This window comes from Nomia melanderi, chromosome 1, assembly GCF_051020985.1.
Source record: "Nomia melanderi isolate GNS246 chromosome 1, iyNomMela1, whole genome shotgun sequence".
Classification (NCBI taxonomy): domain Eukaryota; kingdom Metazoa; phylum Arthropoda; class Insecta; order Hymenoptera; family Halictidae; genus Nomia; species Nomia melanderi.
The window spans coordinates 1,563,735-1,590,238 of NC_134999.1; the positions used below are offsets into that span (position 1 = coordinate 1,563,735).

Consider the following 26,504-nt stretch of genomic DNA (forward strand, 5'->3'; position numbering starts at 1 on the left):
ATTTGGAAACAAATGAACAACTCTTTAAACATTTAATGAAATAAATTTTAATATAATGGTTTTAAATAAAATAAAAATTTCAATATAATTCTTTAGCTATACAGCATAAAAAATATTACCTCAGATAAAAGTTATTATGTTTGATACCATTTTTCTGATTATCAAAAAATTCATGTTACCTCATATAAAAACAAATGAGACTCGCAGGATGAATAATATAACTCATTCACCTTGAATATCTATTTAGTTTCCATAACAACAAAAAATATTGTAGATTTAAGGAGACAAATATTATAGTATGCATAGTAAGTATAATAAATATTATAATAACAAATTTTTTCAGGATCATGTTTTTTAAAATTTTAAGATCGTGGATGTTTTTTTAAAATGACATATTTTTACCATTGTTGCATTACAGATGAGATTAAAATCAATCCAATTATCTATAATATCATAACTTTCATACAAACTTGAATACCAATAATTTTGGTAATACTTGAATATAGATACGAATAATGAGGTACAACATATATGAGGTACAACGTTTACAATTAAATTTGTAAAACCAATCATGTAATGATCATGAACATTGACATGTTTTACATCTGCTACTATAGTTGTAGATAATATAATTCAATAATAACTCTTGTTGTAATCCTTAAGGAAGATAGTTACAATTATCAATGATATAATAACAAGGAAAATATTTAAACACCTTTAATTTACAATAAGAATGTATATAATATGTCATAGTATAGCACTTTATGTAGAACAATTTCCAAATAAAAGTCATTTGCCACATCACATATTTGAATGATTACTTAAAACAACACTTCTGAAATCTGGATGTTAAGTTAAGAAAATCAAGTCATCAAACATCAAAACATATAATACAACTATATATATATATATATTTCTACAGTTTAGATGATAAGTAATTCTGATATTAATTACTATCATCAAAAACAAATAACGTACTCAAGGTAATCCCTCTATACATTATCCAAACTTTAGTCTTACCAAATGTTCTGTTGTATTCAAATCTAAATTAAAATTTGTAATATTACCTTTGTTATCATTTACGTTAAATTTTCTTCTTTACCTTCATAGATGACCAAGTTTATTATATTTTGATTTCTTATGTTATCACAGAAATATCCATTCTTTTTTATGGCTCCTGAGTATAATTATAAGATTTCTCTTTCATATACCACTCAGCTAATTCAGAGTTTAATTTCCCATCTCTGAAACATAAAAATTGAAAGAGTTTCAAATGCTACTTCTTTATTATTATTATTATTGTTGTTGTTGTTGTTGTTGTTATTTCTATTAATAATTTTGTCTATTTTTTAATTCTTCGTTTAATGACCTTGATTCAATAAAATACAAATTAACCTCTTCGCTACTTATTATTTCAAACATTCTAATTACTACATTCTACTTTTTATTTATGATTAATAATAAACAGCATACATTAGAAAACTAATTTTTTATTTACTATTCTCTAATTTTATAATGACCATAACAAACTTCAAAAACATCTTATATTTTCATACCTAGACTGCATTTCTAATATCTTCCATTCTAAGTATACTTTCAAACAAGTGTTTTTCATTTAAAAATTTGTTAAAATATTTTTGTTTACTGAAACAGTACCATCATTTGCTTCAATGTTGAAACACATTTAATTAAACATATGTAATACAAATTTAATATTTAATAGTAAAATAACTTTTACTGTAAGCAAATTAAACTATTTACATCACGAAGCAAAACATTCCACAAAAATGTTTACTTCACATTTCTATCAGAAACAGAATCCGCGAATTTGCTGACTAATATCCCCCTAGCGGAATATTCCGCGACTTGATTTTTTTTTTTGTTAACTGTCGGTAGACCATATTATCGATTGAGATTTATTTATTCATATTATAACTATTTAAATCAAAGTTTCATTGCAAAAATGGCGTCGTGCAGTAAGGAACACGTTGTTTATGATTCGGATACAAAAGAAGATGTATTTCAACCAAGAAAACGTTTACGTACTGTACCGCTCACTTATAACGATCATGAAAGTAATAATAATTGTAATGGAACTAAGCAAGATTTCTTATGGGAATCGATAAATCACAAGCCGGAAATTCACCCTTTCTCAAGCCTCGGTGGGGCAACAATTGATACAAATGGAATGTCGAGGGGGGAAATTTTTGAATTATTTCTTAACCAAGAATTAATAGAAAAGATTGTAGTCGAAACAAATAGATATGGTATGCAACATGAACATTTCAAAGATATTACGGCAGAAGAATTGAAAATATATATTGCTCTTTGCATTCTAATGAGTATTGTGCTAAAGCCTGAATTACAGATGTATTGGTCAAGGGATCCAAGTATTGAAACAGCATATTTTGCAAATGTTATGAGCCGTAATAGATTTATGGAAATATCTAGAAATCTTCACTTTTCAAATAATGATACTGAAGATGAAAATGATCCATTAAGGAAAACAAAAGATATTTGTAATATAATAATTAAAACATTTATAAATCTTTACAAGCCGCACAAAGATATTTCTATAAATGAATATTTGATGAAGTGTAAAAGTCGATTGCATTATATACAGTTCAATAAATTAAAAAAATCAAGATTTGGCATTAAATTTTATAAATTGTGTGATTCAAAAACTGGATATGTACATAATTTTAAAATATATGTTGGGAAAAATAAATTTGATTCTGAGCTAGCTATTAATAACATTGTGATAAATTTAATGACAGAAAGCAAGTTGCTGCGTCAGGGATATTGTCTTTTCATAGACAGTTGGTACAATTCTATAGATTTATTTAAAAAGTTATACGATCTAAAAACAAACATTTGTGGAATAATAAAAAATTATAGGAAAGGAATACCCAAAGAAATAAAACATATAAAACTAAATAAAGGAGAAGCTGTAATATTCTCAAATCAAAAAATTAATATTATAAAATGGCAAGATAAAAGGGAAATAGTGATACTGACAACAATGCATCGTTTAAAATTTGGTGAATCTGGAAAAATAAATCAATCTGATGGATTCAGAATTTTGAAACCTACTCCCATAATTGATTATAATAAAAATATGAATGGAATTGACATGAGTGATCAAATGCTAAGTAAATTTCATATTATGAGACGAAATCAAAAAGCATATAAAAAAATATTCTTTTATTGCATAGATATGATGCTACTAAATAGTTATATTCTTTTTAAAAATAATACGACAGATAGAGCTTTCCATGTGTACAAACAAAAATTAGCAGAAGAAATCATTTCAAAATATCTTACAAGCAGAACTAATATGCGATCATCAACACCTACTACTTCAGTTCTCAGATACACTGGCCAACATTTTCCTATTCGAATACCATATACAAAAGCGAAAGGAAGAAGAACATCTAAACGCTGTAACGTATGTTTATCCCAATCTATTAGAAGAGAAACAGTTTTTCAATGTGATATTTGCAGCGTACCACTATGTATAGACCATTTTAAACCATATCATCTTAAATAAAATTATACCATTATAATTTTTAATGTATAGTATACCCTGTATTTTGAAATCTGAAACTAAAATAAATTATAAATAACTTAATAATTTAAGTATGCTCAATTATAGCCCATGATATGTTGCTATTTAACATTAAAACATATTATATGGAACTGAGACACTTCAAAGTACTGGATTTAATAAAACGCACGTGGTCAGGTGTTTTACGTCATGCAACTGAATACATCGATAAGGATAGAATGAAGTTATAAAAGCAACAGGTGCTGAAAAAATTCATTGGTAATGTAGATGTACAACATAAAAATGCAATCACTGATTTCAAGTAAATAAATTAAAATTCACATTAAAGGGTGAGATTTCCGTAAACCTAACCAATCCGATAGGTCTGAAATTTTGCAGATAGCTTTATTTTGCATAAAGCCATGTTTGCGAGACAGATTTTGGTGATGCGAAGATTTAGATGCATAATTTTGTAAAAAAGTATTTTACCACTTTCCTGCCATTCTCTGTCATTTTTTAAACTTTCATGTTCTGATTAGTCTGATATTATATCGATAATTTCATTTTGCATAGAAAAAATGTTTACATGAAGGATTTTTAGCAATTTTAAAGTTACGATACAAAATTTTGTAAAAAAGCATTTTACCATTGAATGTCACTCCCTATGTTACCGCTATACTATATAGTATAGAAGAAGCACTTCACGATGCATACAAAAACAACTATTTTTGAAAACACCAAGGAACATTGTAGTGAAAACCGCAGATAAGGGATTAAGGCGTTCAGAATATTTCATTTCTGGTATGAGATAGGCTAATTTTTCATGGGGAGGGGTTGGAGGGAGCCCCTTAGATAGAACCTTTTATGCAATTACTAGAAAATATAAAATGTGTGTATACATCGAGAATTATTGAAGGAAAAATATTGAGTTATTGTATGAAATTTGATTTACGTAGTGTCGGTATTGCAGTTAGTGATACTACGGTAAAACGTTTTTTCGTAAAATTTTGTATCTTAACTTTGAAATTGCCAAAAATTCTTCTCGTAAACATTTTTTTCTATACAAAATGAAACTATAGGTACAATATCAGACCAATCAGAACTAAACATTTCAGAAATTACAAGGATTGACACTAAAATGATAAAATAATTTTTTGACAAATTTTGCATCTTAACAGACATCTTATTATACAAAATGAAGCTATTTGAGAAATTTCAGTCCCATCGAATTTGAAAAGTTTTCGGAAGTTTCAACACTAATTTCGATTGAAATCATTTTCGGCGATTATAAAATAAAACCGTGGATACCCCTTCGCCATGAAAAACTAGCCTTACTTACACGGAGAATTAAGAATTCATTATTTATACTTGAGGGTGGTTTGGACCCGTGGTGGAACATCATCATTTGTCTGATACATTAAATATTATTAAAAGTTAAGTTTAAAAGCAGTTCATTGCCATATATGTAAGCTAAAGCGATGAAAAATGTTTGACAATGTACTAATTTCAAGTGCTTTAATCCCTTGCCTGCAACTTTCATTACAATCTTCTTTGTCTCTTGTGAAGGGGTGCTTGACCTATGCTGTACCGATAACATAGGGATTGACATCACAACAGAAAAAAAACTTTCCCAAAAAATATTGTATGTTAATTTCTAAATACAAAATAAAGCTACGGGTAGAATATTACTTAGAAGAAGTAGAAGTATAGCCTAATAAGGAGGTATTGTAGTGTGACAGGTGTTCTCCTTACACTTTTTAACGAGTTATTTATAAAAATTCAATAAAAGTTATTAGCATAAGCTTTATGCTATAACGTTTACGTATCTTCGAAGAATGGTTACAAATTTTTTTATTGGATAAGTCGACAAAGTTGGATATAAAAAAGAAGTAGGTTGTTGGTTGTTGGAAAGCGTGATCACTACGCCCTCACTTGGGCTGTTAATCGTGTGGCGGAGGAGGTTCGCGTAAAACGAGTACTGCGCGTTTCCTGTTGTATATTGTGTGTGCCACGTGTGCTTGAGCAGTTCTAGCGACCTGTTATCCTAATATTCACATTGCGCTTACATTAATACATATATTAATAAAACAATCAAACGCTGGTTACCATGATTAGAGTTGCTTTTGCTTACTTTGGTTTTTTTCGGTATATTCGATTTTTTCCGTACATTTTTACCTCAAAATGACTATACAAATCAGGAAGACATATTTTGGCATAATTAACATACCGAGGATAGCCATTCACGTGCTGGTGACATACACAAAATATGAACTTGATCAGTACAACAACTTTTGAGATTTCCTGGCAACCAATTCGAAAAATGTGATTTCGATAAAATAGCGTTTTGGGTTTCAATGTTTTGTGGTCGGGTTATGCCAGCGTCATACATAAGGGTCTCTACCTTTGTTATTTTTTTAAACGTCACTAAAAACTTTTAGAAGAACATTTTTAAAGAGTTATACTTTCGATATATGAAATAAAAAAAATTGACTTTTTATTGCTCACACTACAATACTCCCTTTAATACTCTCAAAGAAATATTACCCAATATGGTACTAACTTCTTTTGTACTATTGTTGGATGACCAACCTAATGACGCACCATAGATAAGCGTCGTAGACCCGCCGCGTCCAAAATATTTTACTCAGCATGTTTTTCACAAGCCCAAAATCCTAGATAAAATACACAAATGTCTCATCCAGGACTAGTCATCTATAACGAGTCATCAGGTACCAAGGGCCACCAACATCCCCTCCTTAGTGAAAAGCTTAGTATATAAGAATTGGAATCTCTAGGATAATTAGTTATTCTTTCAACCCTGTTGGTTAACGGTCTGTCCGAAATTGTCTGTTTCCGCGTCGTTCGATGTGTTATATCTGGAGAATACGTTGAAACGCCGAAATATAATTATTATTAACGAATCGGACTTCGCGTCATTCACCCGGATCCCAACACTATACTTAAATTTTCAAATAATTGCCTCTTCATATGGAAAATGGTATATTTCTTAAAGGACATTAATATTCGTTTAACGCTAAATCGTTCTCTTCAATAATATGCAATTCAAATAGCAATGTATGTTTTAGATATCTGGTGTTTACTTCAAATTTGAAATTACGTTCATTATGTACAATAACATAATGAACTCCTTTTTTCGTGGCTATATGATAAGATTTGGTATTTCCAAATACGCCTGTTTAATACACTTTGATATCAGCTTTAAGTACATGCAATAAAAAATATAAAATATATTTTTACTAACATTATTTTAAGGTAAAGAGTACCTCTCGTTGGTAGTAAAATAATTATCATTGTAACATGCACCTCTCGATACCACATCACTTTTGTTTGAAACATTCTTTTCGGTTGAATTATACTTTGGCGGAAACAAAATTATTAACTTTTTTTATCAAATTTGGTAAATTTTGATATACAGTAAGAATATTTATAATTCTAGGAATCCATATATATTATGGATTTCCATCGATAATTTAGTTCGCGATAACCAATATTTTCTTATATACATAGTGCTAAATGCATAGGCAAAGGAAGGATATTAATAATCGCTTTACAATTATTGGAATTACACCTATCAACAGTATAGTGTTCAGAAGTTATAATGTTGCACATGTAATGGATAATAAGAATCAACAATAACATAGGTATTTCTATTAAATTATTTAAAAATAGATTCGTTCGCCACAAACTAACAACAAATTTTCTAAGATAATTTTTTTCCCAATTTTGCTTTTCAAAAGCTTCACTTAATAACAAAAATGGAGAATCAATTACAGTAAATCAAAAAGGTTATACAGATTAAAAAAAAGTCAAGTTAAAAATTTCTCTTTAGTAAAATTCTAAGAAAGTTATTTTCTCACTGATTACAAAGGAGTATCTGAAAGTGCTACAAAATTAAATGTATTAATTCACTTAATGAATGTGAAAGAATTTAAAGCTTCTTTGTAAGAATACCGGTTTTCAATTTATTTCAATATTATACAGCATTTCAGAAGAAAAAATTATATTTTAGTAATCATGACAAAATACAAGCATAGTCACATTTCAATTAGAGTAACAATATAAAAAAATATCGATTTTTAATCTTTTTAACTGCCTGTCCTCCTTTCAAAAAAATATAAAAGTGATAATTTTATAATTTCAATAAAAAATCAACATTTATACACTTTTTCAATGTTTAAAAAATCGATTTTGCAATAAATTTTGAAAAAATTGACAGATATGTAACTCCATATGTTAATACATGTCATAATGTCATAACTGTAAATTACTTCATAATTTTTTGCCAAGTAAAATAAAAGATATTTGGTTTAAACCATACATTGCTTTTCGGGCTGTGTCTATCCCAGTAGGAGTGATGGTTTGAAACTTGACAGACTGGGTTTTCTTTGAAAGGTCTATTGAATGATTGCGTACGAATTCATAATTTGGGGGAACTTTTATCTCCATTATTCGGCAATTACAGGTATTCTTATTATCGACAATTATCCATGTTAAATAGGTGAAAAACACTCTCGAAATAAAAATTGCGGAATCTGTTTGAACGAATACCTTTAAATTATCGAAAATAGAACAGTTGTGTAAATTGATGAAATTATTACTTTCGATGAAGGTATCGGAAAGCCAGGGCGACATTTCGTGTCGAAATATACCAATCCCAATTAATTAATATATTGACCGCCACGCCGATGACCGGACTGTCCAAATTACTAGAAAACAATTATAAGAAGAAAACTGCTATTGAATTAAAATGTTAGGAACATGAGTAATTAAATAATAGTATAACTTAATAACTATGATACCAAACTGTTAATAACTAATTCTATACGATAAGTAATATCGATAAGTAATGTTATACAAAACGCTCTAAATTTTCGTGGCAGTCAACGTATTAAATGAAACTCATTTCTATAGATACATTGTAAGACACTGATTTTAGGTGACACACCCAATAGATATTGAGACGTACTTCACAGCAGTGTTAGTTAAGTACGTGGCTCAAGTAGCTTAGGTGAACTGATTTTTTTTTTCAACACATATAAAAAAGTATAAACGTTAACGATTGTTTATATTTTATTATTTGGTCGCGGGAGAAAACTAAATATAAAAATAATAGTGCCAATGTAGGTACATTTGTTTTCACGAACGTACGGGGGGATGAACCTGTTAACTGTGAAATTTAGTTTGAAAAATCTCTCGTTTTGCGCGCAGTAAAATAAGAAAATGAAGTTTGTACTCATCAAACGCAGGACGAATGCACCTACGGTATATTTTAATAAAAATAAAGAACTACGCGTATATGGTGTGAAAGTTCTCGAAAATTATTACACTTTTCGAAATGATAGTGCTGGGATGTATACTGCGACATTAAGTTAACTCTTTGCGGTCAAACCGGAGATAGGTATTCCTGGCAAGGCAGTTTTTCTGTTGCCAATGCGTGTTATTGTATTCCCGGTGACCCAACATACACACCACCAGTACGACTACCGTGCAACGAAAAACAAAGACCGCAAAAAGTTAAAGTTTTATATTAACATGTTCCGTGTCACGGAAACTTCAGTTGTATTTTGCTTATGAACTGTATTGATTTTTTCAATAAAATATTAATAACGTGTGGTACACGTGGCACGGAACATGTTAAAGGCGCAGGGCGACTAATTATAGGAGAATTAAATTTTATAGTAGATTATATTATAATATTCTCATTCATTTCACAACATTAGATTAAGAATATTATACTAAGGATAAAAAATGTCAGAAAAATAAAATTTAAGACAAACAATGAACTTAACTTTTGAAACTAACTTCTGTAACTATAAAATTGATATTTTTGTCGAATTTTTAATTACATTTGATTTAAATTATATTTAATTATATTATAAAAGCCGGTAACGTTTTGTAACTGAAAAGATAATAATTCAGAAATGAAAGGTCACGTATATGATGGCCGATATGAAAATATTAATGATTTATATAATTATAATCTTGTATTAGGAAAAGATGATTATAAAATTGAATTTCACTTACAATCAGTTTTCAACCTCGAATATAAGTTGATATCAGTGAGGCTAATTTTTCCAGGATGTATGGCTTATAGGCGAGACGAATCGAACCATTCCGAGTATTTCAACGTTCTGACGCGGTATAATTCAATGCGATCATCAGCCTGTATTGTGCGTTGCTCAGGAGATAATCCTCGGAACGGTATCTCTCTATGTGTTTCGTTTGTAGTTTTGATTGGTTACGTGTAATCCTTTGACGAATAGTAATTTAGTATCTGAAATGAGATAAGAACAGATTGAAATTGACTAATTAAACCTATATTCCTCTCAAGGACTAGCTTTTGAGCAATGAGCTCAATATTTACATAATTTACAATGCTGTTAAAATACATTATACAGAATGATAAATACAACATAATAAATAAATGTAATACACCTAATGATAAATATAAATTGAATTTATTCTCATTTCGTGTACGGAATATTAGAATGTTTACATAAAATCGTCGTAAACACTATTAACTTTTGCGAAAAATGTTGAATGTAGTGCTCACACATAACAAACAAAGAAACAAATAAATTTATTATTTGATAGTCGGCAGTTCATGTACAAAACCCTACCGTGTTTGTTCTGTGTCCTGTTCATACTTCAGACGTGAATTTGTTACCATAGTTTCATATCTATGTGTTTACACATCATTCTTGCCGTATCCATCAATATTCGTGACTTGGTCGTACCTCGGTTGTATTTGTTGGCCTCCGATATTTTTCTAATTTCGCGGCGTAACCAAGGAATGGTACTGATACAGCATGAATATGTATAAACATCCGAAACTATCCCGAAATATTGATGCATTTGACATGAAGATTGCATATTGTATTATATTTATGTATTTTAATTTATTATGCTATTTTATATGTAAGTACCAGTAGATACTTGTATAAAAAGTAGTTTCTAAATATTCACTTGGTGTTAAATGCATTTCAGCGTTGCGTTGTATTTCCTCCTTAAAAATTTACATTTTCAAATATAGATTCCAATTCAGAGGACGATTTTTCAATATATATTGCGTAAGATAAGTGTGAACGCAAGTGTAAAGATCGTTGACAATCATGACGTGCCACATCGACGCTCGAAAGTAGCAATTTTGAAACGGAAGTTTCGAGAAGAGTCTAGAATTTTCACGATGCACAACGTTTAAGAAGGTTTCGACCGATTTCCGGTTGCGGGATGATAGAAGATTGAACGGCACGTCTGTGACATTAGTCAGTCATTGAACAAAATTGATATAACGGCATCTTATATAATAAAAATCATTAGAATGTTAAAACTATCATACTTATAACTATAATTATAAAGTACTTGAGCACACATGTTAGCATTATAACATAAGCGACATTTGTAGATTTAGCTTGTATCCTTGTATTGCATATTCTAAATCAGGGATATTAAATTGCCTCCTATTAATTATATATTTTATATATTAACTATATAAATTATATATTTTATATACATAATTCATATTATTATTGAGAATTTTTATTGTATATGTAGATTTTTATTGAAATATTAATATTGATATGTCACATCATAAGGAAATGTAATAAAATAATTGACTATTTAAGGCCCTCAAAATATGAAGACTCTTACGCACAGAAGCATTGTGTTATTTTATTTATTGTATATACAGAATGAACTCACCACAAAACTTTCATCGAAAAACCCTGAAAAAGAGACAACACTAACCGTAACAGTATTACTCTAAAAATTTGTATGGTCATTTACAGTGAGACCCCGTAACTGTGGTTTCACTTGTCTACAGTTGGCTACAGCTTGAAAAATTATATTTACTTACACCTTCTATGTTGAATATATTTGAAAAATCATTCAGACTGTAGTCGTTTCAAAACGTTTCGCAACTTCCCACCCAAAAGCATTCATTATGTCCAATATATTAATACATATTTTAAAGAATATTGAATTCAAATTTTAATAATACCATAATTGCATTACTTTAAAAAAAATGCAAATTTTTGTTGGATGTATTATGTATATGTAACAAAACTGTTTTGGTTTTAATGCTTTATGTATAATTTTCATGTTTAATAACATTATGTAGGATTATAAGCTAATAAAATAATGTTACATTCAAATTAATAATTTCATTAATTATAATTTTATATCAATCTTATGATGTATGCGTGTACATAAAAATGTTAGATACGGGGGTCTCAGTGTACCTCCATAGATTGTAACTATATAATTGAAAGAATAATACAAGATATACTCTGTTTTGATTTTTTCAATACTTTTCATAAAAGGACTCTTTTTTCACGCAATAAAAGTTAACAATGTTAACGTGTCTGATATAATAAAATAAAATACCTTTTTTTATTTATAAAATATAATAATTACTTAGGTCTGATATAGATTTAATTTTAATTTCTGTACTTTAAAAATTATTACATTTTCCAGTTAAAATTTTAAGACAAGTTTTGATATTACCAATTTTAGAAAGTGTCTCGATCTAACATGTATTAATTTACTATTAAAAGAATATATCTGAAGATTTAGGAAATACTATCTGATATTAATTATCCAGTTTTAACAGTATACACAAGTTTACTCAAGTATTTATCACATCTGTATAAAACATCCACTTCATCTTATTGTGGTCTCTTTATAAGCATAGTTTCTTGTCTTTATTTATAGATAGAAAACTGAATGTCTAAGTAAATGGGTGCTGGTACAACCATACAATTTGTCCACAAGCTCAATTCTTTGAAATCTTCTGCCTTCATAGTAGAACCTGTAATTCATAATGCATATTTATAGTCACCTGAAGACATTCTTGTGCAACTTCATCTTCATAAGAAATACCTCTTACACGTGCTGATTGTAACTATGGAAATATTTTAAGTTTCTATGATCAGTAAAGTTTTATACAATTTATGTACATAGTTCATAATTTCTCAACTTGCTCTGTTGCGTATTTGAACAAAACTTCTTTGTTACAGGTTATTCACTTTTTTCTCGAAGAAAATAACGAACAGTAATTTTCTAGTAAACGATTATTTAAAAAATGAATTCATTTGTTTTTGTAAAGAAAATCGAGAAAAGTAAACTAATAATATAATAGTAAGAGTAATGAATGCATTGTGTTATAATTTCGTACAAATTGTTTACATTAAATGCAGTCATGAATTTTAAATGAATTATTACACTTGATGTTGAATTTCAATTACAGTTTTGCGACATCGATATTGCGAAGTTTTGAATACATATACATATACATATACATACGCAGTCACATTCGAAAATGAATTTCAAGGAACATCGAAGTTCCTTGGACGACATCGCACCTTGTATTCGGTGAATCGGATCAACATTGTTTACGGACATTGCATGGAAACTAAGTATACTGTTCAACACGATTTTTGTTTTGTAATATCTACTAGATATTCCTTATAGAGTTCCTTGCCCTAAATACGAATCCGAAAACCAAATTGTTGGGTCACGTCCAGTTTTCGGAAAACATGGGTTTTTGTAAAAACGGTCGAAAATTTATAAAACAATTAAACATTACATATACATATAAGAAGTGACCGGGGTCCAGGTAGATACAGCGCGTAGTCACGGCCCTGCATAGCTGTGGCCGGCGAGCAATGGCTGTGTAGCGCGAAAGTTCCATGCGCGCACTCTTTGCGAACATTTTCTTACCCTGTCCCAAAGAAAAACCGATCTCACGCTTCCCGCGGGGAGTTCCTCTTCAGAAATGTCTGTAGAATCCAATGGCGCATAACAAATTTGTGCTAGCCAACCCACTTTTCGTAGAAATGTAACAGAAGTGCGTACATAGTACGCGCATCTACCCTTTTTTAAACTTATGTTCAAATTTGTTCCACAGTGTAATAAAAGAATTAAGCTAATATTAAATTCTTTAAATTTACTTCAGATAAGTGGCATATGTTTCGTCTTAACGTGTATTTCTGACGATTTTTATTTCCGAGGAACACAAGATTTAGATAATAGCATCGTATATACAGAATGACAATAAGTCAATCTAAAAATCCCCAGATCTTCGAAAATCTTCTGATATTTTGCGAAACAATTTTAATGAATTAAATTCTTCTACTAATTCGCTTTCTTTCCTTTTTTAAAACCTTTAGATTATTTCTGATTACATTGGCTTACAAAATTTAACTTTTTCTTATCTCAAAAGGTTTCCTCAAAAATTATTTTCATTTCTCATCTGAAAATGGAATTTATCCTGAAGCTTTTTTCAATAATATCCATAAGGAACATGTTTGCTGTGTCGTAAAATAAAATCAGATTTTCTCCCAGACGCTTAGTTGTTAAGATAAATTTAGAAATATCCACAGAAATTGGTGCGTTTTGGGCGCCAGTTTGACTTTGAATTGTATTTAAACATATTTAAATGTTTAAATGTTATACAATATTTATCGTTATGTTCAGAAAGGTCTATAGAATTATTTTCTGCAATAAAAGTAACTTTCATAATTAAGACACAACACAAATGTCCTTAGTTGGAAATTAAAATTTTCTTCCAAAATTGATTTTTTCAAAAACTAAAGATAGTGGAAAAAATGCATTGCGTCTTTAAAATCAACATTAGAAATACTATGTATGAAGATTTCTCATTAAACTTGTTAAGACAGTGTGATTTAAACTGTTTGGCAGATACTGTCAAAGACAGCTTATAATATTGATATTTTAATTGTACTGGAGTTGTTCGATGTATGTGAGTCACAGTCGGTCAAAGAGCTGTTGCACAATATACAAAATAATCACAAAATTGTTGTATTCTTGGAATAATTAAAAACTTCACTGTTAGTCCATAAAATTTTATAACAGTATATTCTTTCTAAGAATCTCATGAGAAGACACGCAGTTTAAATATTGAAATACAACGTATATGTACATAAGTATGTGGTTGTCACTGTATATGTTGCTGTTAAAGTGCATAATGTCATTGTTTCATGTAAACACTTTCTTTCTTGTTATAAAACTTGTTGTATAAACTTTCTATATTCATTTTTTTCTTTACAAAAATTTATTTACAATTTAAAACTTCAGTATTTGGGAAATTTGTTGAAGGGTAGAGAAAAACGGAAGTAAATTTTTTGTAACATTATCATAAATGATGTCCGGAACATGAAGTAATTCTCTAAAAAACAAGGTAAGTAAAATTTTTTTAATATAATCTTGAAAATTTATAAGATAAATTAATGTTTTATATCTCAAAAACTATAAAATTAATTAAATATCACTTCATACTATAACCGTAACATGTAGGTACAAGATGTATCCAGAAAAATTCCGAAATCTTTGAAAAATTGTTTCGTTTTATTTAGTAGCTACTTTATTTTGTCATTTGCAAAGTATTGTTATTTACGTCGCATACATATGTATATTACAATTTTTTCATTAGTCAAAGCACTTGTAGAATGCTTCTTTTGTCATGCTGCACAGTTCAGTTAAATTCTACGATTGATTTTCAAAATTTTCCTCCTAAATGCTGTTTCCGACAATTCAAATGTCTTTCTGGCGAATTTATTTAATTTGACATCAAATTTTGTAAAAATTGCCATAAATCACATATTTTAATAGCTAACAAAAATAGTCAAACTAAGTAAAGGTAGCAGTTTAAAATAGTTTTTAATTTCTTACTGAAATATAATTTTCGACAGGCTATTTCTTAATATCGTTATTCATAGCATAACGTGCATCATTTTAATGTCTATCTCGTGTATTTGATATTCCTAAAAAGTGTTGAACTCTTTTCATGGAATATATTTCCAAGACTTCAATCTGCCAAAGAAATGTATCAAGACAAGTCGATTTGGTAACTATTTAGTCTGGGGTTCTCCTCATTGATTTCGATGATCTTTGGATATGTTGTCGGGAGCGTAAATCTAAGCAACTTTTTCCTGTGACTAAAGTGTCGCTGTTTCTTAGTTTCCAAGATAATCGCAAAAAACGTTTTGGTATTATATTTAACCCTCGCATAACACGGTTTCACTGTAACACTGTTTAAGAATTGGGGAAATCCCCGTACAACGTTTAAAGTTATTAACAGCAAAATTCGAAATTAAAGAAATCACCGTACAATACGGAACGAAATAAGAGCTTTTAAGTGCGCAAGGTATCCCAGTGAAAATTTTTCATTTGAGCATGTAGGTTGTATCAAATTTGCCTGCAGAGTTTTGAAATTTATTAAAATTTGAAATCCTATTTTGTTCGTGGAGTATCAAGTACATTTTCAAATTTTGTGTTTTCTTTTTACTACATTATATATAGATTACAATTTTTTTGATGCGTATCATTAAACCTCTTTCAGAAATGGTGATTATATTTTTGTAATTTTTGGAACTCACTCCCTTTTTTGCACTAGTTCTTTGTTTCGTGTAACATGGATTCGCATAATACGGCATTTTTTAGAAAAATAATAACCGTGTTAAGCAGGGGTTACCTGTACTTCACTGAACTGTGCTTATGCGCTGCTGCTACCACAAACACATCTCAGTGAACGAGAGCCCGTAGATATGATCAATGAACTGTTTGAAACAGAAACCATGGTGGTAAAACCAATTTTCTCAAAATCGGCGTACACTGTAAAAATCGATGTTTTTATGAACTTTTTCTTTCGTCAAGAATTAGAATTAATTATTCTAACACGTTGAATGCCGTAGGATACACCGATGACCCCCGACCAAGTTGAATTACTATAATTCGTATAGGCTTTTCTCCCATGGTCCAGTCGCTCGGTTCCAGACACTCTTCCTCGCATTCTTCCAGCCACTCAAGATTTTCCAAACGCAGTCACACTATTTACCAAACATCGTGGCGCCGGTCCGTCGCACTATGACTTGGTCGCCTGCACGCACACACAACAAACCATTCATCCCACACTCAGTCACTCATCTGGAAAAACCCTACAATATACTTTTCATTTTGTGTATTTTACTACGTGAAATCGTGCGGCATTTAACGTGTTAACACACTGCGTACCGGAAACGAGAAATCTCGTTTTTATATAACTACCTACCTTCGTAGTTTTACTGATTACCATATCATATAAAATTTAATATTTTTTTAAGAACTGATTATTTTTAAATTATTTAAAAAATTGTCAAATAACAATAAGATATTTGAATATTTTACGTATAGTGATATAAGTTGATCTCATTGAAAATCATCAGCCACGCATCCCAGTTTTTTAAGAATTAACCGGTATATAATGTGTTAATAATAAAGTAGAAAAGTACCCCCCCCCAAAATACCTCAACCAATAACAATACTAATTGCTATTATTCTTGTCACAGGAGAAAGTTGCTTATAATTACGTTCCCGATAACATATCTAAAAGTCATCGAAGTCGGTGGGAGAACCCCACTAAATAACTACTACCGATGTTTATAATCGTTGCAATGAGAATATCTCCTACTAAGAACCTTAATCTTCTTTTATTCTTTAGTTTTATAGATAAGATAAATTCTTACAGACTTTTGCTTCAGGATGATCTTCGGTCTATATATGCAGCTGCAATGTGTCAGTTCACTCAGATCTTGTTGAAGTACATATCACGTCAGAATACATCACATCATTTTATAGTATACAGTTTCATGTAAAGGAATAAAATGTTGAAGACAACGTTTGTGTTAATAATAGTTTCCTCTGATCTTGGAAACGTTTTCGGTGCTATTCCACGTATTAATGAAAACAACGACGCGACTCCCGGATCGTCTGTGTTTGTTTCCAATGATGCATTTTTGAATGCATTTCTTTCGCCATGGATCGAAACTTACCATGGATATGTATCTAATCCGCCGAGTCGTGCTAATTTGTGCCGTTTAAGGGTGAACAAAGATTGCGGGCAAGTAATGTACGAGCCGCAAAGCATTGAGGGACCCAAAGGATTTCCATACAGTTATCGTAGTCCACCGGATGGTAAAATCGCTAGCGGTGGTAATCCCTATTTCGAAAAATTAAACGAATATGGACAAAATCGATGGAACACCGTTGAATTTCCTGAAGTGCGTTGCTTTAATGAAACTCATTTATATTTTAATCTGACTTGGACCATGACTGCCCCACACTCGACGGATAGTATCCGAGTATTCGCAAGCAATGAAAATTATGCACTGACCGAGCCACTATCTAGACGTCACTTGGATCTGAACCCTATTTGTTCAATCAAATTGCACGGAGATTATCCACCGACAAAGTTAACTCTGCAGTGTCCAATTTCGAAGGAAAGATATCAGCGACTATATCGACTCAACGATTTGTTATTATTAAGTATATGGGATATTCAGGATACCGGTAACGCGTTTTACCAAGTTACTGATCTCCGAAAGCTACCCGAAGACGAATCTTATGAGAACATACGGAAGAAATGTTGATATTAATTGAGTGAAGAGTGAATTCATTCAATTTCATGTCATGTTTGTAGGTATTCTGTTCAGTATTATGATTTGATAAATTGTAAACACAGATTTTTATTATGACGTGTATAGTGCTTCTATTACTTACGCTTCAATTTGAATAATTTATTGTTAAGTTGTAATGTACAATGGCTGTCATTAAACTAATAATTATATTTTTTTTTTAACTAGCACTAGAAAATCTTATTTTGCAATTACTCACCTTATCTAATGAAGTATTAAATGATCATAACATAATTAATAAATTACTAGTTTAATGACAGCCATTGTATATTACAACATTATTAACCTCGAGAATTCGAACTTCTGTAACGCGAAAAATTTCTTCATTCCCCTCTATCCAATTATAAAAACCTCTATAACTTTAAGTATGAAACCTAACTTGAATTATTCGACTTATCTTCAGTACTTATTTTACCGCTATAATTCGAATGCAAGAGAGCCCAGACCTTTAGAAGTCGCAGTTCTCTTCTAACACCTTTCTATCACTGTTTAAATCTTCTCTAATTTATAATCTGCACAATTACAATGTATTAATGCATATGCTCATCGTATCAGTTTTGTAGAATGCCTACCTTTAGGATTATCTTATGGAACCTCTTTAACACTATTTCTACTGAAAGTGTCAAAAGATACCTTTGGAAATTTTTACTTAAAATTATTTTCCAAGTTTAGTCGTATATTCTGAATTGACTTTTCAATTTTTCCCCTAACGATTATAAAATTATAACTATAGGAAATGTGAAAAATTCAATTGAGAAAAAATGATGAAACTGAGGAAATAATTTTAAGTTAAAATTTCAAAAGGTGTTTTCGGTAGAATTATTAAGTCTATTAAACGAATTAAGTATAAAATTTAAGTATAAAACGAATTTGAAGAATGATTTAAATGTATTTATTATGGGATGTAAAATATTGTCTACATACGTTAAATTGTCAATGTTGGGTGAGAGGTTAGTAATTATTCTGTGAAAATCATTCTTACGATATTCGTATTCCTTAATAATAAAACTACCAGACAGGTCAAAATGATCCATTCCTAATTTCTTCTTTTCGCAATTATGAAAAAGATAACACATGTTTCTCTCAGAAATGATACAAGACATTGATTTAGCAATATGCAAACTGAACTTTAAACCAACTAAAATCTCAATAGATGCATTCTTGGAGTTTCTATAGAGGAATTCCAAAAAGTCGATTTAAATTTAAAGAAGGATTAGATTTTTCTAAATAATATCTGAATAAAAAAGGATGTTAGAAGATGCATTATTTCATCAGACGGAAGAATGCACTCGCATCTAATACATCAAGTGTTATAAAATGCTAGTAAATCTACGATCAATCGTGGAACAAAGATATGGCTCCATAATGCAATGCAAATATAAGGCGATTAATGACGTAGGAAATCTCATCAATATTGTATTTACTTATGTAGATGAGATCAGCCAATTTATAATTTTGTATTTTTGTTATAACTTTGTAATGGAATATTTACGATCCTATGTTTATGTAAGATTTTTTTCTTGTTCTTTATTATACAACACGTTAATTCCATTTGATGGGAAAAAATTGAAACATAATAATTAATTAGTCTTAACGAAAAATTTTATTTTCAACAGACCATTACCACTCACACCAATGAATTATATACTTTCAGAAGACCACATTGTTTAGAATAATATATTTCGAAAATTGCTAATAGCTCGATTAAGAGCAATATTCACATATAAAAAACGTTTAGACATAAATGTAAATATACTCGTTGGATAGATAAATAAAACATTATAGCTTTAACTTAACTGTTAATATTTATTCAGTAGAACTTTTTTAATGTTCACAAGGTAAAAACCCTGAACGAGTACTTTATAAATATAGCTGGCATTATCAGATAATTTTAAAACTGAACATGTTTAAGTATAACACCTAGACGTAAAAACATTAATTTTTTATAATAGGGGACATCTACTTAGAAGGATAAGATGGTATGCGGCGATGTAGTGGTATTCAATTGTTCATATTTTCACAGATCTTAAGATAGATATTTAAAGATACGTTACCAAAGTTGACGGATACTGTCAGTACTTTTAAAACTTGTCGATGAGTTATTAATTAAAAGTAAACAATATACATATGATCGAATTCGTTGTGAGGTATGCAACAAATAAGTTATATAAAAATGTCTATATAGGTTTATTTTGCGAAAAATGATATTGGCACTGACATCTTTTTAAGTAAATGACGTCAAACAACTTTCATATGGAATTTTTACGCATTTTTAATTATTAAGGGAATAATAGCATGTACATAAACAAACCAGATTGTAAAATACTGAAACAAAGACAATACTCATATTTTGGAAAACGGTTGTTAATCTGAAAACTTTGTTTTCGATTTCTGTTTACAATGAAAGTAGATAGTTTTAATTTAATTTTTCTCCATAACTTATAAAATTGATTTCATTTTTATTTTTGAAATATTTCCTTCATATTCGAAGAACATAGCGTATTTATAACGTAAAAATTTGTGTAGGAATGTATATAATATAAGAGGTGTAAAAATTTGTATAACCGTCTCATATCGCCATTGCGTTTTCAAAAATCAATATTTAACATAATTCTTTGTTCTCAAGTATACATTGCGAATCATAATCTTTAGTTTAAATAATAAAATTTCAAATAATAAGACCAAATATTTACACTAGATAAATATTATGTAAAATCTTCAAATATTTTGAAAATATAGTTCTTACACAGTGCTATCACCAATTTGGTAGTACGTAATTATTATTTTTGAATATTCTTTACTATCTCAAGAAGTAATAAAAGCATTACTTACTACAAATTGTGTCGTTCAAAGTGTATATATAACTGATTTATTGCTGCACGCGTTTCTTTTATTGATCTTTCTTTATTAAAGCTAATCTGAACAATTAATAACACTGACAGTGTATTTAGTGCATTTATAAGTTCAAAGAAAAATGCGGATTTTCAGAATTGTAGGATAAGATTACAGAACAATAATTAATAATAAAAGTCATCTTGGTGTTGCATAATAGCAAGATTAGTAAAATGATAAGGTGAGTTAATCAATTCTTGCTGAAAGTTATACTGCGAAGGTCTTATCAAACAATCATGTATTCTAATTCCCAATTATGGCCTAAAAGATAAATAGATAACATGCAAAAGAACATGTTAAAAACAATAAAATTTATAAAAACAATTTTTTGCGAAAATATAAATATAAACATTGAAAACTTGTATATTAAGGCGTTATTCGCGTGTACCAATTCGTACCGTGAGCGGTCCTTTAATGACTGGTTCTTTAAAAAGCTATATTTTTACTTTCCAGTTTAAATAATCATCAATAGGATTAAGTATTAAATACAACTTTCATAAAATGACAAAATAAATAAATTTTTTTTCATTTCAATTATAACTTTTTTAAGAGAATTGACAGAGACAACAAAAGTAAAAATGAAGAACTTAGATATATTATTTTTCCAAACTATTTTAAACACACACATGGCTATTACATGTACTTACATATACATTAAATACTTCTAAATATTATTTATAAATAACAAAATAATAATTATCTTAATTATTTTCACAGTATTTGTATAAATCATCAATGTCTCTGTACATTTGTTGCATACATATTTTGTACATTTCTAACAGATTTTTGTAGTTTTAATGGTAAGTTTATGTGGTAAGTTTTAATGGTAAGTTATGGTAAATTTTTCGCACACTTGAATCTGAGCTAATTGAATTTCCGTTGTATTTTCTCCTTTCCATAATTTTCGATATTCAACGGCAAGTTCTGTGTGGTTAACTGGAATAAAAATTCCTGCCTTGACATTTTTTCTCCTGTTATATATTTATATAAAATCGAAGCGCCGATTTCAGTTAGGTCCAGAATATTGAGAAAGACCATCTATTAGATATCGATCTTACGCTGTATTTTCGTGCCATTTAGTCTCTCATGTCTACACCAAATTTCGGTATACGGTTATCACTTTTATCGATTTCTATTGAGTCGTGTGTTGATCTTAGTAGAGGCATTTATTTATTTGACTTGCGTTTATATACAGTGAGAGTTATATAATTTTGTTGAAAATCATGCCATGCTATCTTTTACTTGCTTTTATTATTACTGCAACAACAGTAATTTTTTTAGAATTAATTTTTTAGCTAGTGGTACGTAACGGTTTTTTAAGTTTAGAAAAGTAAACATCGTAAACGCTTCGACCGGTCAAAATGACCGATCGCGGTAGGTAGGGCACCTTACGTAAATTTCTCGAAAAAAAAAATGAAAGGAGAAGTAAACACTGAAAAATGTCATGTATGCGTATTCTTTGAAAACTCGTAAAATGAAATTGTGATATGATAATGTTTTATGGGAGAACTTGTATACAAAGTTGAGTATAATTTTATTTTGTATGACAATTTTTTATTTTATCTATGACGTAAGATATGTAAGGCGTTACACTTCTCATAAAAATAGAAGCTCGATAATTACTTGTTAATTCGGACAAACCAAATGCAAGTTCAATACAATGTATGAAAAATGTCGTCAGAATTTATATTTCCACTTTTGAAAATAGTCGTCCTTCCTAAGATTCACTTGGTAAGTATAAACAAGGTTAATGTCATAATGCAACCATGAAATCTTTCGTATTTGCGTCTTGAATCTCACCCATAAATTATAGAAAAAAATGCTGAAGCACTAGTGGAATGTTATTTTAATTATATACACTTCGATTATTAATTGTAACGTTATAAATTATCTGATACAGCAATATAATAATATACAATAATATATTAAATAATAATATAATAATAATATCTAATAACAAAGAAAATATACTAACTTATTTCTGATTTTTATTATTATTTTATTTCTGCGCTTTATATTAATGTTTATGCTTCCTCGTATATTTTTTTTATGTAAAACACATGCCTCTTTAAAGTACATTTTTCTTTAAAATCTTATGAACCAGTCTTTTTAAAATTCCAATGCAAATTTCAGAACACATTGAAACATATTTATGCAACAATATTTTGTTGTTGTGTACATACATATTATATGTACAGTTTATTATGTGTGCAACTGTCACATCTTAATATCATTTAAGGAAACAATTGACCGATGAGGTAACTTAAAAAATCATAGAATCTTTTTTCTGACATCTACTTCGATAAAGTAAACCTTTCTTTTAAATCAAGTTTTTGAAAAAATAATTATATTTGTATCAGAGAAATTATATGGAGATAAAGTTTTAATAAAATTCTCTTGTTTTAATTAAACAATTTATTCTTCTTTAATAGTTTGTACTGTTTTATAATATTAGTGACTGAAACATTGTTCTATAGTATTTAGTGACTGTGTGATGGAATATACGACTATATGAAGAAATATAAATTCACACGCAGTATGCGATATGGTAAATACACTTTAACCTGTTTAATTGGTTTAATGTTCAAATAATACATTCCAGAAGGTTTCACCACTTTTTGTTCCCAAATTTTAATATTGAATGAAATACGTTCCGTTGACACATTTGGTGTTCAGTACTACTTCAATGACAATAGTGAGTATACCATTAATTGATATATTAAGAAATATAAGAGATTTATTTGTTCTTGAAGAAATAAAGAATTAACATTGGTCATTGATCATAGGTTCTTTGTACAAAATTTCTATTGTTGATTTTTAAGATGCGTTTCGTGCAAATTTTTTAAAGAAATGTTTTAGTAATTATACAAAAAGTGAGTATTGATGGTGTTGCTTTACGCAACGTCACCAAAAAATGGGTTACAGGGTATGAAGACACTCAGACATGCCTGTTTTGTAACACGCTGTCATGTACAGAAATATTGTACTAAGCTATACTAATGTATTTGGCAACTGTGTATATTATAGATATGTAAAAAATCAAGAATTTGTAGCAGTTTTTTCTATGAATAAAAAAACATTATTTTTGCCAATTCTTACACGGTGCGTATTATCGAAGACTAGAATTAATATGTAAATAGCCCAAGAATAGATGTTCTTCATTAACATCATCATAATCTCCATAGGTTAGGCGCGGTTATGCAAGCGATTAATTTAGGCAACGTGGAAATGTCAAAGTGGCGAATAAATTTGGTGGGATATTCCTTCCGAATATTCGCCGGGTCATCTCTGTCCTTCTTCCTCTTCACCTCGTTGAATTGTGATCTCATCTTTCTGTGAATAATTTCGTATTTGGAGAAAGTTGGAGTCTCGAGTTTCATATAAAAGCGCATTCGTCTCTCATATGAATCGTATTCGAAACCGCAGCTTCCTTCATTGGACTGATCGATAGTAACGACTTGCTATTTAAAATGAAATTTTTTGTGAGTGTTTTTTTCCTATCAAGTAACTAACTAACAACGTTATCTTTGTTATTGTACTAATACTTTAGAAAAAAGATACTTTTTCACCATGGACAGTGACATTTGCAGTGATGTGTTTTATGGCTAAATTTTTCTTTTGAATACGTTCTTCATTAGCGGTCACATTAGATTATAACTACACAAAGTGTTTAATTATATCTTACATTATTTAAGATAATATTTCTTTGTCGGAATTACTATATTCTATCAAGTAATTTCAACTTCTTTATATTATATTTTTTTCAAATTTTTATTGTCATGTGGGAACTCTTCCATGGATTTTGATCATTTTTCTTTTTATCCCTTTACTTGTACCTAGAATTCTTCTATTATGCGATTTAAAGATAGTTTTGTGAAATAATTGTTACACCAAATTTGCTTGTTATTGTGGAGTATGTAGAAGTACATTAGACTCGAAAATATAGTGTATATTTCACGACTACAGTATTTACCTTCATTATATCACAAGATATTTTTTATATTTTCTTATATTTTTTTGTAACCTTCTATTTGAATTTGTTTTATGTTTACATTGTATAATTATTATTTGTTAACTATTTCTATAGTTAAATCATTAAATTCACGAATTGTTCAGACATATTTTTTATTATATAAACTTTTTTATTATAGAAGCTATTTGTATATTTTAATTTTTAGTGTGGTTGCTTCTTGAAATTTATCCAAATCTGTAAATAAATGAAAACCTATTGTATTTTTTAATTAAATCATTGCAAATGTTCATTTTGTATTTTCTAAATTGAAGTGGTTAATTTAGTTTGCAATGAAACCTACTCCTTTTTAAATGAAAAATACATTGATTTTTTATTCACTTTTAATTATTGATATTATTTATATTAAACATTATATTTTATACTAACCGTTTAAGTCACGATGCTGAGTATTGGTTTATTCAGCTGTACAGCAGCAATGTGTTTTAAAAGTTACAAGTTCCTCTTCTATGTTATTAAAAATTACACTTAAATATATCAAATTAAAACATTTGTTAATACATTTATTGTCATAAATTTTAAATATAAAATTAGTAAGTATTGACTATCAAGAAATATTAAATTATTTATTAAGTACAACGAAAATAATATGTTTAGGTTGGCACAAGTAGGTAAATTAAAAAATCACTACGCTGATTATGACTATAATAGTAAATATAGAATTTATTGTATTCCTGAGATCTGTCTGAATTAATTTATTATACAATATTTATATCTTAACACGTTTGCCATCAGCGTTTGTTTCAGCAGCAATCTTCATAGTTACAATATTTTATTATATGCGAACAATCCTCTCTATAAAACGCAAATAATGTTCAAGAAAAGAATCTCATTGACACCCTGCACGTTATACCATGCGTTACGACTTTAAATTAAAACATACGTGAAAGTAGTTTTATTTTCTTTATTCGAGATGCAAAATATTCAGCGTCACAAACATGTGACGGTGGCCGCGGAGGTGTTAATATAGTCGCTAAAAGAGATACTTGTTCCTCATGTAATGCACGAAAGTTGCGTTGCACCATAGTGTTTCCTTAATTGACTGTTAAAAATTCAATATTGATAAGAGTAAACTTGGATTTCAGATCCTTTCCTTCGTTTTGGTGGCTGCTGTTGCAGGCGAGGTGTTGCTCCAAGCACCCGCAGCTATTGTGAGACAGACTCATGATTCATCGACCGATGGATCCTATTCCTTCTCTTACGAAACGGAAAATGGCATTTTTCACGCTGAAAACGGAAGTCCGCTAGTCGTAGATCCAAGCCATCCACCTGTCGTCACTGCTCAAGGACAATACCAGTATACAGCTCCCGATGGTACTCCGATTGCCGTATCCTACGTCGCAGATCACAATGGATATCAACCGCAGGGTGCACATATCCCTCAAATTTCTCCTCTCATCCAAAGAGCTCTTGAGTACATCAGAGCTCACCCGGCACCAGTAGAAACTCACACGTTGTAAAATGATTTATTGTTTTGTTTTATTCCTTTGCAACCGTTTATGCTCATGTATTGTACATATATACCACATTCGTTAATATACAT

At 29.5% G+C, this 26,504-nt stretch overlaps 1 protein-coding gene and 3 long non-coding RNA genes across 10 annotated transcripts; 1 reads left to right on the forward strand and 3 right to left on the reverse strand.

Annotated features, from left to right (window-relative positions):
* LOC116433603 (uncharacterized) lies at positions 1-10,288 on the reverse strand. Of its 2 annotated transcripts, none has more exons than XR_004236330.2 (3): positions 10,189-10,288; positions 9,593-9,842; positions 1-1,244 (listed from the first exon to the last, which is right to left on the reverse strand). It is a non-coding gene; the product is annotated as an uncharacterized LOC116433603 (long non-coding RNA). The 2 variants fall into 2 exon arrangements; XR_004236331.2 differs by lacking the exon at positions 10,189-10,288 and adding an exon at positions 10,122-10,136.
* Positions 1,879-26,504, forward strand: LOC116429904 (larval cuticle protein LCP-17). 4 transcript variants are annotated; one of them, XR_012999394.1, is made up of 3 exons: positions 1,879-2,267; positions 2,357-3,807; positions 26,047-26,116. XR_012999394.1 is itself a non-coding variant. In XM_031983454.2 (2 exons), exons 1-2 carry the CDS (start codon positions 24,402-24,404, stop codon positions 26,419-26,421), a joined length of 387 nt encoding a protein of 128 aa, XP_031839314.1. In that variant the 5' UTR covers positions 24,359-24,401; the 3' UTR covers positions 26,422-26,504. The 4 variants fall into 4 exon arrangements, 1 of the variants encoding a protein (XP_031839314.1); XR_012999392.1 differs by having other exon boundaries at positions 1,879-3,807; XR_012999393.1 differs by having other exon boundaries at positions 1,879-3,826; positions 26,047-26,095.
* LOC143174912 (uncharacterized) lies at positions 10,936-11,493 on the reverse strand. The gene is made up of 3 exons (XR_012999408.1): positions 11,424-11,493; positions 11,270-11,292; positions 10,936-11,002 (listed from the first exon to the last, which is right to left on the reverse strand). It is a non-coding gene; the product is annotated as an uncharacterized LOC143174912 (long non-coding RNA).
* Positions 11,776-13,127, reverse strand: LOC143174908 (uncharacterized). 3 transcript variants are annotated; one of them, XR_012999396.1, is made up of 3 exons: positions 12,872-13,127; positions 12,449-12,470; positions 11,776-12,377 (listed from the first exon to the last, which is right to left on the reverse strand). It is a non-coding gene; the product is annotated as an uncharacterized LOC143174908 (long non-coding RNA). The 3 variants fall into 3 exon arrangements; XR_012999397.1 differs by lacking the exon at positions 12,449-12,470; XR_012999401.1 differs by lacking the exons at positions 11,776-12,377; positions 12,449-12,470 and adding an exon at positions 12,477-12,628.